This window comes from Catharus ustulatus, chromosome 4 (assembly GCF_009819885.2).
Source record: "Catharus ustulatus isolate bCatUst1 chromosome 4, bCatUst1.pri.v2, whole genome shotgun sequence".
Lineage (NCBI taxonomy): Eukaryota > Metazoa > Chordata > Aves > Passeriformes > Turdidae > Catharus > Catharus ustulatus.
Genome location: NC_046224.1, coordinates 58,998,829 through 59,013,168, shown reverse-complemented (window position 1 = coordinate 59,013,168; position 14,340 = coordinate 58,998,829). Strand labels below are relative to the sequence as shown.

General features: G+C 37.5%; 1 protein-coding gene across 3 annotated transcripts in view; it reads left to right on the top strand.

Moving 5' to 3' along the window:
* LOC116995795 (diacylglycerol kinase iota) overlaps positions 1-14,340 on the top strand; it is a 197,765-nt gene that overhangs the window by 134,382 nt on the left and 49,043 nt on the right. For all 3 annotated transcript variants that reach the window (XM_033058769.1, XM_033058768.1, XM_033058767.1), the window contains 3 exons: positions 2,321-2,421; positions 12,005-12,084; positions 13,918-13,962. In XM_033058769.1, coding sequence (XP_032914660.1) covers positions 2,321-2,421; positions 12,005-12,084; positions 13,918-13,962 — 226 coding nt within the window. The remainder of the gene's footprint in view (positions 1-2,320; positions 2,422-12,004; positions 12,085-13,917; positions 13,963-14,340) is intronic.

Genomic DNA, 14,340 nt, shown 5'->3' with positions numbered 1-14,340 from the left:
TTTCAAATACTTTTTTGTAACACCATTTAAAAAAATAATTGGTAAAAGGTAAGTAATTTAAGTATTTTGTGTTGAGTTTTAATTGCAGCAATCTCCCCAAATTTATTTTGAAATTACTGCTTTATGTGGAAAACTTCTCTTCCTCTCCTTGTGGTTGAGCAAGTTTTTTCACACGGTATTCAGAGAGATCTATTTCTGTTAATACTGTACTACTGTTTGTGTTCAGTGACATTCATCACCCCATTATTTGCTTTTACATGGACATGCTTATTTAATCTTTCTGGTTTCTGCATACACTGAGTATGTCTGAACAAAGACAAATTGATCTATTTCTGTAATAATATGGAATATGATGTAATGTCTATGAAGACTGCAGCAGTGTTGATAGTGGAAGTATTTTGCTCAGCTACATTAAATAGGGTTCTGTGAATGAATGAGTTAATTATTTTTCCTGATGAGGACAGTATACCCTGGTGTCAATTGCTAGTCTGATAGCACAAGAAATGAATATTCATATAGTGAGTTTTAGAATCGCTTGTTGCTCCTGCAGAAGCAAAGTCAGAGATATACAATGTGCCTATATATCAAAAAAATATACTTTTTGCAAAAGCATGGGAAATGTCCTCTTAAGCATTTTCCAATTAAAAGAGAATTTTGGAGAGTGTGTGTGCAGTTCCTGGAAGAAAAAATATATTCTAGATTTGCTCTTCATTTTAGCTATTTTTCTTCCTCCAGCCCCAAAGAAAGAAAAAGATCTTGTTCACTTCTTTTTAGGTGAAAGGACTAATTTGACTCAGAAGGAGATACTGCACATGCAATAGGTTGCCATTGGCTTCAAGCTAAGAAATAACATTTGTTTTTCTTCCTAACGTGGCATTAGGTAGTGAGCATATCTACAGAAGTCAGTGTTGTCTTTCTCTTCCCTTGGTGTCCAAACACCATCCTGTTCTCACAGGTAGGTTGGAAGGGAGGCAGTTGGCCAAGGTTTGACAGATGTTGGAGTGAGGTTATCCTGTTTCCCTGTCTTTCCTCACCTGCTTTCATGAGATATCCAGATTATTCATTGTGATAATGAGTTTGAAATGAGGCCCACTGTGATAGGACATAAGTCTACTGCTGATTAATTGATGACATTAGTGAATAAAATTCACATTTGATGCGGTGTTTAGAAATGACGTAGCACAGGTAAAATTTGTGAGATGTGCCTTGTCCTTCACTAGCAGTGCAAATGCTGTAAGTTAAATAGTTAAAAACTGAGACAATGAAAGAAGCAAACACATGTATTCATGATAGTAGACAGCATTTTGACTTTCAAAAGGCAGTGTGTATTAGTCAATATTACTGTAGGCAGAGTCCTGTTATAAGCAAGATTAAAACAGAAAACATAGATGGTCTTTTGATAAAAGCACAGAATAAGTAACCTACTTTTAACTGACCTGTGGCTGAGTTCCTGTGGGACAGACATTTTATATGTGTGTTATAGTGCATGAATTGTCTATCTTTCTCAAAAAGTGGAAGATGCAAGTGTGGCTAAATTGATCTGCATAGCATCCAACTAAACTTAAAAAAAATTAATAGGTTACATTAAGGTAGAAACTAGTGTGAAAAAGAAAGCTTTTCTGGACAAATTTCTATCAATATATGAACACATAAATTTCTAGATATTGACCTATTGAGTCTTTCAAAATTATCAGTAGCTTTGGCATCTAAATCAGACTGAAATCTGTAAAAGTGAGGTTGCCATACTGCTACTTGCTTTTAAAAGTGCTTCTGGGTTCTGAGTATTAGACTCAACAACTTTAGAAATCCAGTTCTTAGCCACATTATTTTTGACTGTTTCTCAGACCTGAGATGCTGGATCAGGATCCTTCAATAATGTGGTGTGGATGCTCTCATGGGCAGAGGTTGTTCTGAGATACTTCCCAAGAAGCATCTTTCCATGTCTTGAAATTCAAGTTGGCAGATCTATCTACTGGTTGTGGTAGGGCGCTAAGAATACACAAAGTTGAACTGGAGGAGGGTGGGGTAGGTACATAGGGGTATAAGAACTCAGAAAAAAACCTTTACAGTTTCAGGTTACACAAATAGCAAAGGGGATTCTTGATCTTGCTTATTATTTAAGGTATAATGCTGTAGATGGTGTTGTGCAGTAGAAAGTCATAATTTTAACTGCAGGAATTGACCTGTGGGGACTTGGCCCACTTTTGAAGAGGCTTGTTCATTTTCTTACTTCAGAGAAGATTGAAATCCCTTCATATCCTGTTTTCCTTTGCTCTTCCAGGGAACATATTTTCTAAGAAACTCTCTCTTTTTCTTGCAGTCCTCATTCCATCCCAGATCGCCTGCGGATCAGAGTGAACAGGATTAATTTACAAGAATACGAGGGGCTACATTATGACAAGGAAAAACTCCGGGAAGCTTGTAAGTTGGAAGAAACCAAATTGTAGCTGCTCTTGGTAGAATATTCTGTATAAATTTTGCATTGACCAAAACAACCCCCACCCCAAAAATGACGACAAACCTTCAAAGAGTCAATCATACATTTTTGGATGAGTAATGTAGAGAGTAAGCTCGTCTCTATGTGCATATGTACGAATGTGTTCCCTCTCTATAAATAGCCTCTATAAAGATCATATAAAGAGATTCCACCTGCTTTCTTATTTAACTATGTTTCTGCCCTCTGATTATATTTGCTGTAAAATAAGTGTTTTTCACACAGAGTATTTTTTTATTCATGTCTGTCTGTTGATTCTGCTGGGTTTCTAGTATATGAAACTGTACCAGATTTTATGATTAGCATCACATTTCAAACTGAGTGGGAGACCATGATATATCTGATATTGAGAATGTACACTGACCCGGAACATGGTTCTTGCACAGGTACATTTTTCTTGGGGAACAAATCTGGGTTCCCCAGACCCTTATTTTTCACCAACCTTCAGTTTTCCACTTCAGAGAATAATTGCTGTTTTGTTTCCTCATGTAGTGGCTTAATTACCATGTTTAGGGGTAAGTCAAAAGCAGACAGTGGTTGCTTTGGCAACCTTAATGATGACAATCTGAACCTAAAAATGGAATTCCTTTCCGTGGTGACACAGTCATTAATCAATGAGGGGCAGGGCTGCTCATGATAACAATTTAATAGTCTTGTTATGCATCTGGCTCATTATTCATATTAAATTACAAGCATGTCTGTTTGTTGTGCAACAGATCTTCAGTTCTCTTTGCAATACCGAGTGCTCTGGTAGTTACAGGATGGCAATCATGTTAATTGGTTTGCTTATCTTATTGTTGGAAGATAGTTAAATTGTTTCCATTTCACTCTTCTAGTCCTACCCCTCCTCAATCTACCAGCTCTCCTTACAAGAAAATAATTGAAATTTTAATATAGGTCTTGCCAGCCTTAACTGAAGATAAGGATTTTGGTCATATTTAAAGCAATGAAAACCTTCAATGGACTGAGAAGAATTTTAACAGGATCAGGATTATTCCTCACTGGAGGAGAACTTGCTTTGAGTTTAAATTCAGAGTTTGACATTGAGTAGATTTCAGGCCACATTGAACACACAACTCCTCAACACCGTCAGAAACAACCTGGTTCATTTGAAGATTTCCCATCTGAGGAGAACTATCCTCATCCATCCTTACTATGGATGTAAACTTTGTGTCTGTATTTAGCCTGTGTTTTGTCTTTAGGAGCCATTGCATGTTCTGACAAAATATACAACTTCTTACACCGTTGTCACCGCAGGTCAATTGTGTATTTATGTTATTTGTTGTCTGCCAAAATTCATAATGATGACATCATAAGAAAATGCCAGGAACTGATCTGATATCTCAGTTTTAGGTTTCATATGGATTTGATCACTTACTAGGAGTGTGCTTAGTTGTCATTCAAAAACCAGGTGTTTGTTCATCAACAGTTAAAACGATTGCTTTTGGATGTTGGTGGGTCATTTGTAATAAAACCCTCTTGTCTCTTTGAAGTTAATGCATGTCCGCTTTGATAGCATAACATAGTTGCACTGGAATATTCTCCCCAGATATTTTTTTATCAAGTTGTTTTTCCGACCAGTCCTCTTTTAACTGTCCCAGTAATGCTTGTGCATTGCTGTTAGTACTTTAAGAATAAGAGAAAGCAAATATGCCCATTATCCTAAAAGAAACCAGAAAAGATGCTTCACCTTAGTTTTTCCAGCAGGAATATCCTGTGAGAGGGCATGGAACCTGCACTGCACACTCGTGGTCATAAGCCTACTTCTCTGTTATATAACGTTAAATGCCTCTTTTACTGGGGAGTTTTTACTGAAGAGGTTCTGGTTTCCTTCAGCAGACTGTAGCTCTTGTGTGTGTGCATGTCTCCCTAGATGCTTGCAGGAAACCAAGTCTTTGTACTAGTTTGCAGAATACCTACAATTGAATCCAGAATGCTACACTTACTATATATTCTCCATCCGCAAGGATTAAAAACACTTTTACCTGCCTAAATAATTTGAGAACAAAGCAGAATCTCACAACTAGCTGAACAGGAAAAGGAAACCAGTTAATAAGGAGTTTTTCCTGAAGGAAAAATAGCAAAGAACCTATTATGGTTTTTGCTTGTTACATGTCTTCATAATACCGTTTTAAAAACTCTGACCTCAATGTAATAATCTGGATAATTTTAACTCACAGTAAATACATTAATCCCCCTTGTTTGCTTGAAATACTGATTTGAATCTATCAACTATTTCACCTAAGACTGCACTTCCTTAATTACAGGGGCTCATGATACAAACAGTTCCATGAAGATTAATCTTCACTCTGCTGGAGGTAGACACCTCATTTTGAAAACCTCCAGAACAATTAAAGGATGTAATTTTGTCCTCTGAAGGGCATGACTGTCCTTAGCTCATTCTCCTTCTGTTGTTTTCTACTTTTCTTGTCAATGCAACTGGCATTTAACCAAGATGCTGTTTCTGAATTGTCCCTTTCCTCCCTCCCCTTGCTCCTTCTTTTCTCCTGTCAGGCTCTCAGTACTATTGTGAGGGAGATGATTAATGATGGTGCAGAGGATGCGTATTGATCCTTCAGTGAGGAGGGATGAATGCTTCCGTGCAACATTTTAAGAAAGGGATATATGTTGGCATTTTAGTTATGTTATAATGTTCTTTCTGAAAATGTAGCTGTCTTTTCTAACACCTCCTGATTCATGTCCCAAGCATTTTTCACCTTAGTCACAAGCTTCACCATCTCTGGCCAATATGAGAGTTGTACATTACAATGATTATCTTAAGAAATGAGCTGGACTGATGTTTCTAGAGGGACAGAATTTAATTCTGCCTCTCTTGCCTTCTTATCTTGTGTGCACTCTTTCTGGCTTCCTGTTATAGCAGAAATGTGTGATCCAATGCAGCACTGTGGGTGAACAACTTAATTATTTTTAAGACAGCAAAATCTTTCTGTGTGACACCCTATTTTCTCTTTTCCAATATAATTAAGAATTTTCTGGCAGTGGAGGCATATGCAGAAACTAATTACGTTAAAAAAAAGAAAAGCAACAGACAAACCAAACATAAGGCAGTTAGTGACCTAGTGATACTCAGTGCTTCTTAGCTCTTCCTAGCAACACTATTTCAGATTTGCACCATAAAAAAAATGTCTCACCATAAGCAGTAACTGAACAGTTGTGGGATTTTTTTTAATAGGGTATATCAGTTCCTACTGCCCTTAACTTGTTGTGTGTGCCCTAGCCATGGAGAATAATCTTAGCTTCCTCAGTACCATTAAGATTAAGGAGGAAACCAATTGCAGTGATGATGGTATCAGAAATAACTCTTAGCCCTGTATCAGCTCTGGGTTTCCCACACTTTCTTTTACATAGAGGCAGCTGCTGCTTATGTCCTCTAGAATAACATTGCACATTAGACTCCAAAGAAATTTTGAGATAAAATTTAGTTCCACGTGTATAACAATTGGGCTGTCTGTAACCTAACAATCCTTTTTTGCACAGCCTCCTTGCTCCGTGTGTGTTCATGTCCCATGTTGGGATTTTAACCTCTCATTCTTGTCTCTTTGATTATCGGTAACTAAATGTCTGTTATGTGTGTGCCTCCAGTATCTGTGGGTTACCTGAGGGTTTTGGGGTCATCTTAGGAGTTCTTATCAGATATATGGGAGTACACAGAGTGACTAGCTTGTGAGTCATTGTGATGAGTGCATGTGATAAAACACCCCGTGGCTATCCCTGCTCCCTATGGACTCTGCAGAGCAAGCCTGAGGTGCTATCATGTAGAACAGGATAAGATATATAGAGGCTCTTCCCAGGGTTTTCCTCAGTTTATTTCTTCATGGCTTCCAAAGGTCTGAGGTCTTTTCTAAGGTCAGGAAAGGGGAGGGGAATCTTGGCTTCTTGCCAATCCCATTGCAGTGGGTCAATGCATAGGTTTTACAGGGGTTACAGGGACATACCATTCTTAAAGTATCTGGGTACAGGGTTACAACATACATGTACAGTGATACTGTAGCTTGCTCATACCAGAAATGCACTTGGAAGCCTTGATCTATCAAAAGCATTCTGACTCTTTAAAACTTAGGGATAGCACAGGTGAAGCTAATTTGGAGACTAGTTCATGTGATTTTGAACAACTAGCTAAGGAAGAAGGGCTCAACACTTAGGACTTGGTATTTATATCCTGATTATGTAATATACAAGTCTTCAGGGGGCAGAAGACTTCCTAATGAGCCATGAAGGAAATGTGCTTGTACTGGCAAGCAGCTTTGAGCTGGATGGATTTAGACGAGGCAGACTGCGTAGCTATCAACTTTCTCTTTCATCCCGAAAAGGAGGCATCAATGGGTATTTATTTGTCAGGAGCTGTGCTCTTTGGGCACATGGTGGAAGCTCCATAAGAGACATTACCTTCACTCTGCTTAGAAGTCAGTACCTGGCTCTAACAACTTTGTTTTGTCAGTATGTATTGTGTGCATGTTAGCTAATTTAGGCATTTCTTCATCACAGTGATTTTGTAAGACCTGAAACTGAGAGGGGTTGGAAATATTGCTTAAAGCCTCCTAGCAAAGCGAAAGCCAGAGGGTTGGGAGTCAGTAATGAGTTAAATACTGGAAATCGTTATTGCCTGAGTTTGGGGGAAGGAGTAAACCCAAGCCATTGAAATTTTATATCATGGAGTTATAGAATCATAGAATAATTTGAGTAGGAAGGCATCTTTAAAAATAATCCAAAAAAACCCATTGTTATGGGCAGGGACTAGAGCAGGCTGCTCAAAGTCCTTGACCTTGAATTCTCCCAGGGATGGGATATCAAACACTTCTGTGGGCAACCCATTCCAGTGTCTTGCCACTCTTGTTGTAGAGAATTTCTTCCTAATATCTAATCTAAATCTACGTTGTCCTGACACCTCATAGGGCATATTCAGTGCAGTCCTCTGCCTTTTGAGCTAGTGGGAAATTGTCATATGTTAAGTTTGTTATCTTCTTTAAACTGGATGAGATGGGCAGTATTTCAAATAGGTACAAATTTATATTTGCCTTAGAGAAGTGGGGAGAAACAAGTTCCTTTTCAAACTTTCCAGGAAATCACATTGTAGTTTTTTTTCTCATGCAGGCCTTTCTGTGAGGTTCTTCTGTCCATATTCTACTTGTGTGTTTCCTTAGTTCTTTTCTGATTTGATTTCTTCTTACTTTTTCAGTCCTGGTTGTTCCCTTCGGATAACTCATCCTACACACATCCTTCCTGCCTGTCTTAGTCTGTCTCTGCAGACCTCACAGCTCAGGTTCCTGTTCTTTTTCTTTACCCTAAATACTTACTTGTTGTTTATCCAGATCTCTGCTGTCAGCTCTTAGTCCCAATATCCATTCCCATCCAGTTTCAATTCCCAGCTCTTCAAATTATTTTCTAAAATTTTTTTTGTGTGGTGTTTGGCACAGGTTCTCTCTTCCTTTGACTTGGGCAGCTTTCTCCCCTTTGGCAGGGTATTGGAGAAATCACCAAGAGACTGGAGGGGATGACTGGCTTTTCAAACATGGTCTGGTTTAATCTGATAACCTCTACTGTGTTTTATCTCCTTATATGTGGGGATTTTGAAGGTGGGCTAAAAAACTAGTAATCAGTGAACCTAGGGAGAATTGAGTTTTCTCAGTGTAATAAGCAGAAGGGATCTGAAGAGACACGTGGCTTAGATTTGTGTGATAAGGAAGTCCTTTTGTACAAACTCACTTTTATTAAAACCATAGTGGTGAAAGCCAAACCTCTTAAGATAAATGTCTGAGTATTTTATAATTCTCCACCATGAATTTACTTCATCCTTCATATTCTTAATATCTGTGGAAACCCCTCAGGAAAATTGCATTCTTATGTCATATTCAGTAGTGAGGATACTTTATTTGTTGCATTAAACATTTACAGTTCAATGTCTAATCTCCCCAGTCTCCTGAGGTATGTCAAAATTAGAATGAGATTTCTTGACTTTCACATCTACTGTAGTTTTCTGTCTCAAGGCTGTTTTGTTTGGGATTTAAGTGGGTTAATCATGGTATTAAGATCACAAATTGAATCCTTTGATAACAATAAACAGGGAAGTTAATTGGATTTTATAATATGTGTAAGTATATTTGGGCTTCCTTCATTTGTGTCCTCAATACTATTAAAGAATTCATTAGCTCTAGGTATTCAGCATGATGGGCACTTAATAGGTGGAAGATTTGTTTGTTGTTTATGAATTCCATAGCTAATTTCATGAGGATGTAGGAAATCACTCCTAATCTTGCAGTTCATTAGAACACCATGCTGCCCATACTGCTGCATCTACCCAACACTCCTCCTGCTGATCCTTAGTTTTGGTTAGTGTTGCTAGGAGCAAAAACCTTTCTGCAGTACTCGTTCAGATTATGAAGCATTTCCTGGGGTTCTTGCACTGCTGCTTGTCACAGCTGCCTGGACAAAATCCTTTTTCATCATTCAGCACAAAGGAACTAGGAGATGGAAGCGAGTGGCCAGAAGAGCAGATGCCTCAGGAGAAAAATATCTGGCACTTGAGTGCTGTGGCTTGGCTCATGATATGAGACTATCCCTTATTTTTGGCATATTCACGTGTGTGGGTTTATCCATATATTCACAGGAGTGGACAGTGTGTGGGAAAATAGTTTTGTAGTGCCTGTGCTCTTAATGTGTTTGCACTCCCACAGCTCTCCTGGTATATCCAGTAATCCCTGTGCCCCACAGCACAGTTCTGTACTCTCCACGTCCTCATCCACACAGCAAATGCAGAGGCTCCTTTAGTCCTGGATGAAAGTGCCCACAATGCATGCTGACTTGGCCTTTAATTGATTTTCCATAAATTAACTCATTTTGCCTCTGTTGTGTGGTATTGCACTATTTGTAGAATGAGCAGCAACCCCAGAGTTTCTATCCCATTTCTAAGCATTTGCTTTTGTTTTAGAATAGCAACTATGGTGAAGCACTTTGCAAGTCTTGACTGTGTGGTGCATTTTGATTGCTTATTGCCGTTTATGATAAAAATGAGGGCTGTGAACGTTTTCCTTGCTGAAAGCCAAATTAGTCTTGTAAATGGAACCAACCAAGCAAGAAACAAACAACAACAAAAAAAACCTGGAAAGCAACATTTTAGCATGTACTGTAGTGTTATCCAGTAATGACTTTAAAGGTTTTTTAAAGGCCATGAACCATATGGAATGGAACCACTTGAGACCCACCCCACACATTATCCCTTAGCTAGCCATTGACCCAAAAAAACATAGATCATGCTAATTCACGATTTCCAAACAATTAAGGCAGCACTTTTGTTTTTAAGGACAAAGTCACACAACCCAGAGTTTCAGAACTGTTCTTTGACCACTAAGAACCACCATGACATAATTAATTTAATTAATTAAATTTAATTAATTTATTTAATTTAATCACTACTTCTTCAATCATTAGATGAGACTCATGACGTATCACCACTAATGAATCTATTGCATGTTAGTTTTTTCTTTTTAGGCATTTTTGTGGATTTCTTAAGGCCCTTTTCTTTTGGTTTGTCAGGAATGGTGATAGTTAAGGATTCCAATTCTGTTATCTGTGTTGTTTTGTCAGGTCAAAGCTTTAGTCCCCATTAAGTGCATGAAAGAGAGAAAAAAATCTGTGGTGGCAATGTGTGAAACAGTGCTGTAACTCCCTAGTGCTCTGTAGCTGTTGGAGGTGTAGCCATGTCTGCTACAATTCAGTTTTTAGTGCTATAAATGAATTTAACAAACACTTCTTTCAGTAAGGGCTGCAAAGGGATCTGCTCAATTGAAACTAGATAGCTGTTAAGAACTCTCTGCAAAGAGCTTAAGGGGTTCCTGCCAAGGTAGGTTAAGCAATAATAAACAATAAGCAAAGAGAATTAGTCTGTAACCCAGAGCACTGGAGTGTGTGAAGCAAGTCCTGCCTGTGACCATCTTTCCACTCGCTTGTCTCTCAGTCTCATTTCTCTAGTGAAAGAATCTGGGAGGTCTCCACAAGCACTGTTTCCACTTAGCCTTTCTTAAAATGTGTAGAGGGATTGTCATCACTGTTGGCTGTTAGTGTTGTTCCAGGAGATGTGTGACCTCTTCCTTCCCGCCTATTTTTTCCTTATGGTCTTGTTTGTACTCCAGCATTTTCCCCTGCCTCCTGTTTTCCTGGGTCCATAGCTCTTCTGCCGTTCAATACGCTTCCCAAGCACAATTCTGGCAGCATTGTTGAGCCCTGTGATGGCCTCTGAGGTCCACAGTGACCTTGAGTGCAGGAGGTGCTCTCCAGCTCTTCTCCCTGGAAACCACTGTGCTCCTCTTTGTGCTTCAAGCCTCAGAGGTCCAGAAAAATGGGAACTCTCTTCCACACTATCTTTCAGCACTGTCTTATTCTCTTATCAGAACGAAGAACTTGTCGGTATTGAAATATCTCTCCCTCTTAATCAACTTCTTTTCAACAGCAGGAAGGGTTGCAGCACAGTTGTATTTTGTTTATCTCAGAAACCTTGGTGATTTTATGTTGCTGCTTATTATCCAGTTATCAAAATTGTTTATGAGTTGATATTCTGTTCTGCTTCTGGAATATTTCAAATGAAGATTTAAATATGTTTCCTGTTGCTCCCATAAATTTTTTGGCTGTTATTTGATTAAAGACCCTTCAGGGAGAAAAAAAGAACTTAATTCAGTGATTCACTTTCACAAAATAAGCTACTCAAGAATATTCACTTGTTTTCTTTTTATTTAATGAGATCTTAGTAGGTAGCTCTCTTGGTGCCTTTCTTGTGGACTCACTTTCTTCTCTTTTATTGTGTTCTTTATTATTTATTTTTCTTTTTCTGAATTTGTTTTGGACTCTTTTTGTTGGCAAGAACAGAATGAATGTGGGAACCTCAATCTCCTCTTATTAAAAATTTGCCCTAACCTGAAAGCTTTTGCTGTATTTTCATGAAGTAACTTTTTCAAAAATTTTTTTTCTGTCTGACTAAATAAGAAAATATGTCAATTCTGTGTGTAGATGGAATAATACCTGTTTTGATTTAAAAGCAGCTAACATCAAGACAACCTGGCACTGGATAGTTTTCCCTGAAATCACCAGTGAGTTCCATTGCTTTAAATCTGTAGACTTTGAGTTCTGAGAATGAAATACCACTCTTATTTCAAGGTGTAAGGGTGCCTCCCATAAATCTTACTCTGGGGTATGTTCCTTTGTTTTACAGATAATATTTGATGTTCAGATCTGAAAATGAAGTACACAGTTTAACTGGATATGTTTTAGCTTCTTTCATGAAGCCATGAAAGATGGTTGAAAATGAAAGATTCGATAATTATAAATGGGTGAAACTAATGATGAATAATATGCTCTTGCTTTTACGTAACTGTTAAGGTTTAGAGAGAAGAAAAATTTCATGAGAATATTAAAAAAAAAAATGTTGGACACCATTGCAAGTCTGTTACAGTTCCAGAGACTTCAGTTAAAGAAGTTTTACTTTGTTTTTCATTTTTTCAGCCATTCCCCTAGGAATCATAGTTGTACGAGGCGATTGTGACTTGGAGACTTGTCGTATGTACATTGACCGTCTACAAGAGGTGAGGCTTTTGTCAATTCAGGTATCATTTGCAAACCTATTTTATGCTTCTTTCAGTTCTGAGTCCAGGGGTCAAATAATTGCAAAAACCATGTATCAAGAGTACTGCAATTTGCCTACCATTGAAACCAAAATTTTAGAATTAAGATGTGACAATAAAAGTACTGAAAAATATCCCTTAAACAGGAAATTAAAAATCATACTGATTCCTTTTAAATGATAACAGAATTGAAGTGGATGGGTGTGTTTCCTTCTCCTTGATTTATAATGGAATAGTAGGACTTTCCATATACCTTGTTGAAATTGCATAAATTATGGATTAGAAAGTGTGTTATGCAAGGATGTACACTGTGGTATTTCAGTAGGTTTAATTATGCAAAATTTGTTCTTTAATACTGTCATGGAGTAATCTGAGACACCACTACACACAGCAAATATCAACTAGATAGTTTCAAAGACACAGAAATGAGTGTTCATGCAGCTAACAATAGTTTTACTCTTATTCTTGAATGCCTTACCTCATGAGAGTTCATTCTACAATACACCCTGGGAAATGCAGATTCCAAATGCCTCATTTCCTGAATCATCTTAAGTGTGAATCCTTTTAGTGATAAGCTAATGGATTTTCATTAATGTATTGTCTCTGATTTTTTTCAATCTCTTAGTGATAGCTTTCAATAACATTTGCAAGTCTGATGACATTACATTTATAAACAATTTATATATTAATATTTATAAGAAATTATAAATTGTTAATCTAGTTTATGTAGGAACTATGAACCTCATCCCTTCCGTTGAACTCTTTGGGAGCCATTGACTTCCCATAGATTTTGGAACTCCACTCTTACAGTCTGAATATGAAACTTAGTATCTCACTTCAGGCTTTTACTTCTTTGCATTTCAGCCAAGATTCCATTCATTGAATGCACTTTTGGACATTCAGACCTGGGGTGTGACTATTATTATCAGAAATAAAACCACATTGTAAGGTGGTGCATATTTGAAGTATTCAGTACAGAAAATTACAGTGAAATGATAATGATGATGATGATCTCATCAGATTGGAAATGTGATCTCACACTGAGTTCAGGCAGTTTTAGATACAGATGTGAAGGAAGCACAGCTGGATAATTTGGTTGAATTACCCATAGTGGTTATGGAGGAACTTTGTTTCTCCAGCCTTTTGCAGGGTTTGTACTGATTTTTGTGTATGTGTGCTTGATTTGGCTCAGTCCCATTTGCTGGGAGTAGAGATGCCAAGGTTTGCATGCTGTTGGAGGGCAATGGTCTACTGGCCAGGCTCTTTAGTAGACTGTGTTATGTGCTATAACTATTTGACAAAATCTCTATTAAAATAAATTAGATGCCTGAACCTGTTAAATGTCAGGATCATTCTGATATGACCTTCTTGGATTGAGGTTGTTTTAAAATAGAGAGAAGTGTCAGTGATTTTCTTTAGTGCATTAATCACTCAGAAATATTTGCAAAAGTGTCGTAAAGATTTTTGACATATTTGCATTAATTGTGTTACTGATATTGTAAATTTAGATAGTTCTCTTGGAACAAATAGAGTTTTTCAACGTGATAAAGATACATTAGTATAATCTCCTTATTTTAAAAAACTATTTTTTGGATCAAATGCATACAAATCTAAACTTTGAGTGAGCTTTCCTTGACTTTTCTATGGAGTCTGTTCCATATACTTGAAACCAGTGAAAAATATTTGCAGAATGATTTGTGTTTCTCCAGCCACTTCAGATACTAGGACTACAAACAGCTGTTGTTGTTGCTTTAATCTTTTTCTTCACTGCCGTGTCTTTCATTCTCCTGCTAGGACCTACAGTCAGTAACGTCTGCTACACAGAGAGTTCATTACCAGGTAAGATAAGCTTTCCTTTTAGCATCAGAATAGAAAGAGGCTTAAAAATGGGAACAGCACTCTTTGTCTTTGAACCCATATGTTCTTGGGTGAGAGACCCATATTTCTAGAATTTCTAACTATCTGATTATTATATTTACCTTTAAATATTGGAAACTAGTTCTACTTTCTCTTGGACAAGTGTTATGGAATCATCTTTAAAGTTAGTGGATCTTGGTGGTGTGAGTGATATTGCAATAGCAGTGTTTTCCATATTAAAGTGAAAGAGAAAAGGTGTCCTGTAGGACAAATGGCAAAAGTAAAACTGTTTCTCTGTCTGAGAAACTTAACAATGACATGTTGTATTGCATAGCTGTTGCAATAAAGTCTATCTCTGAG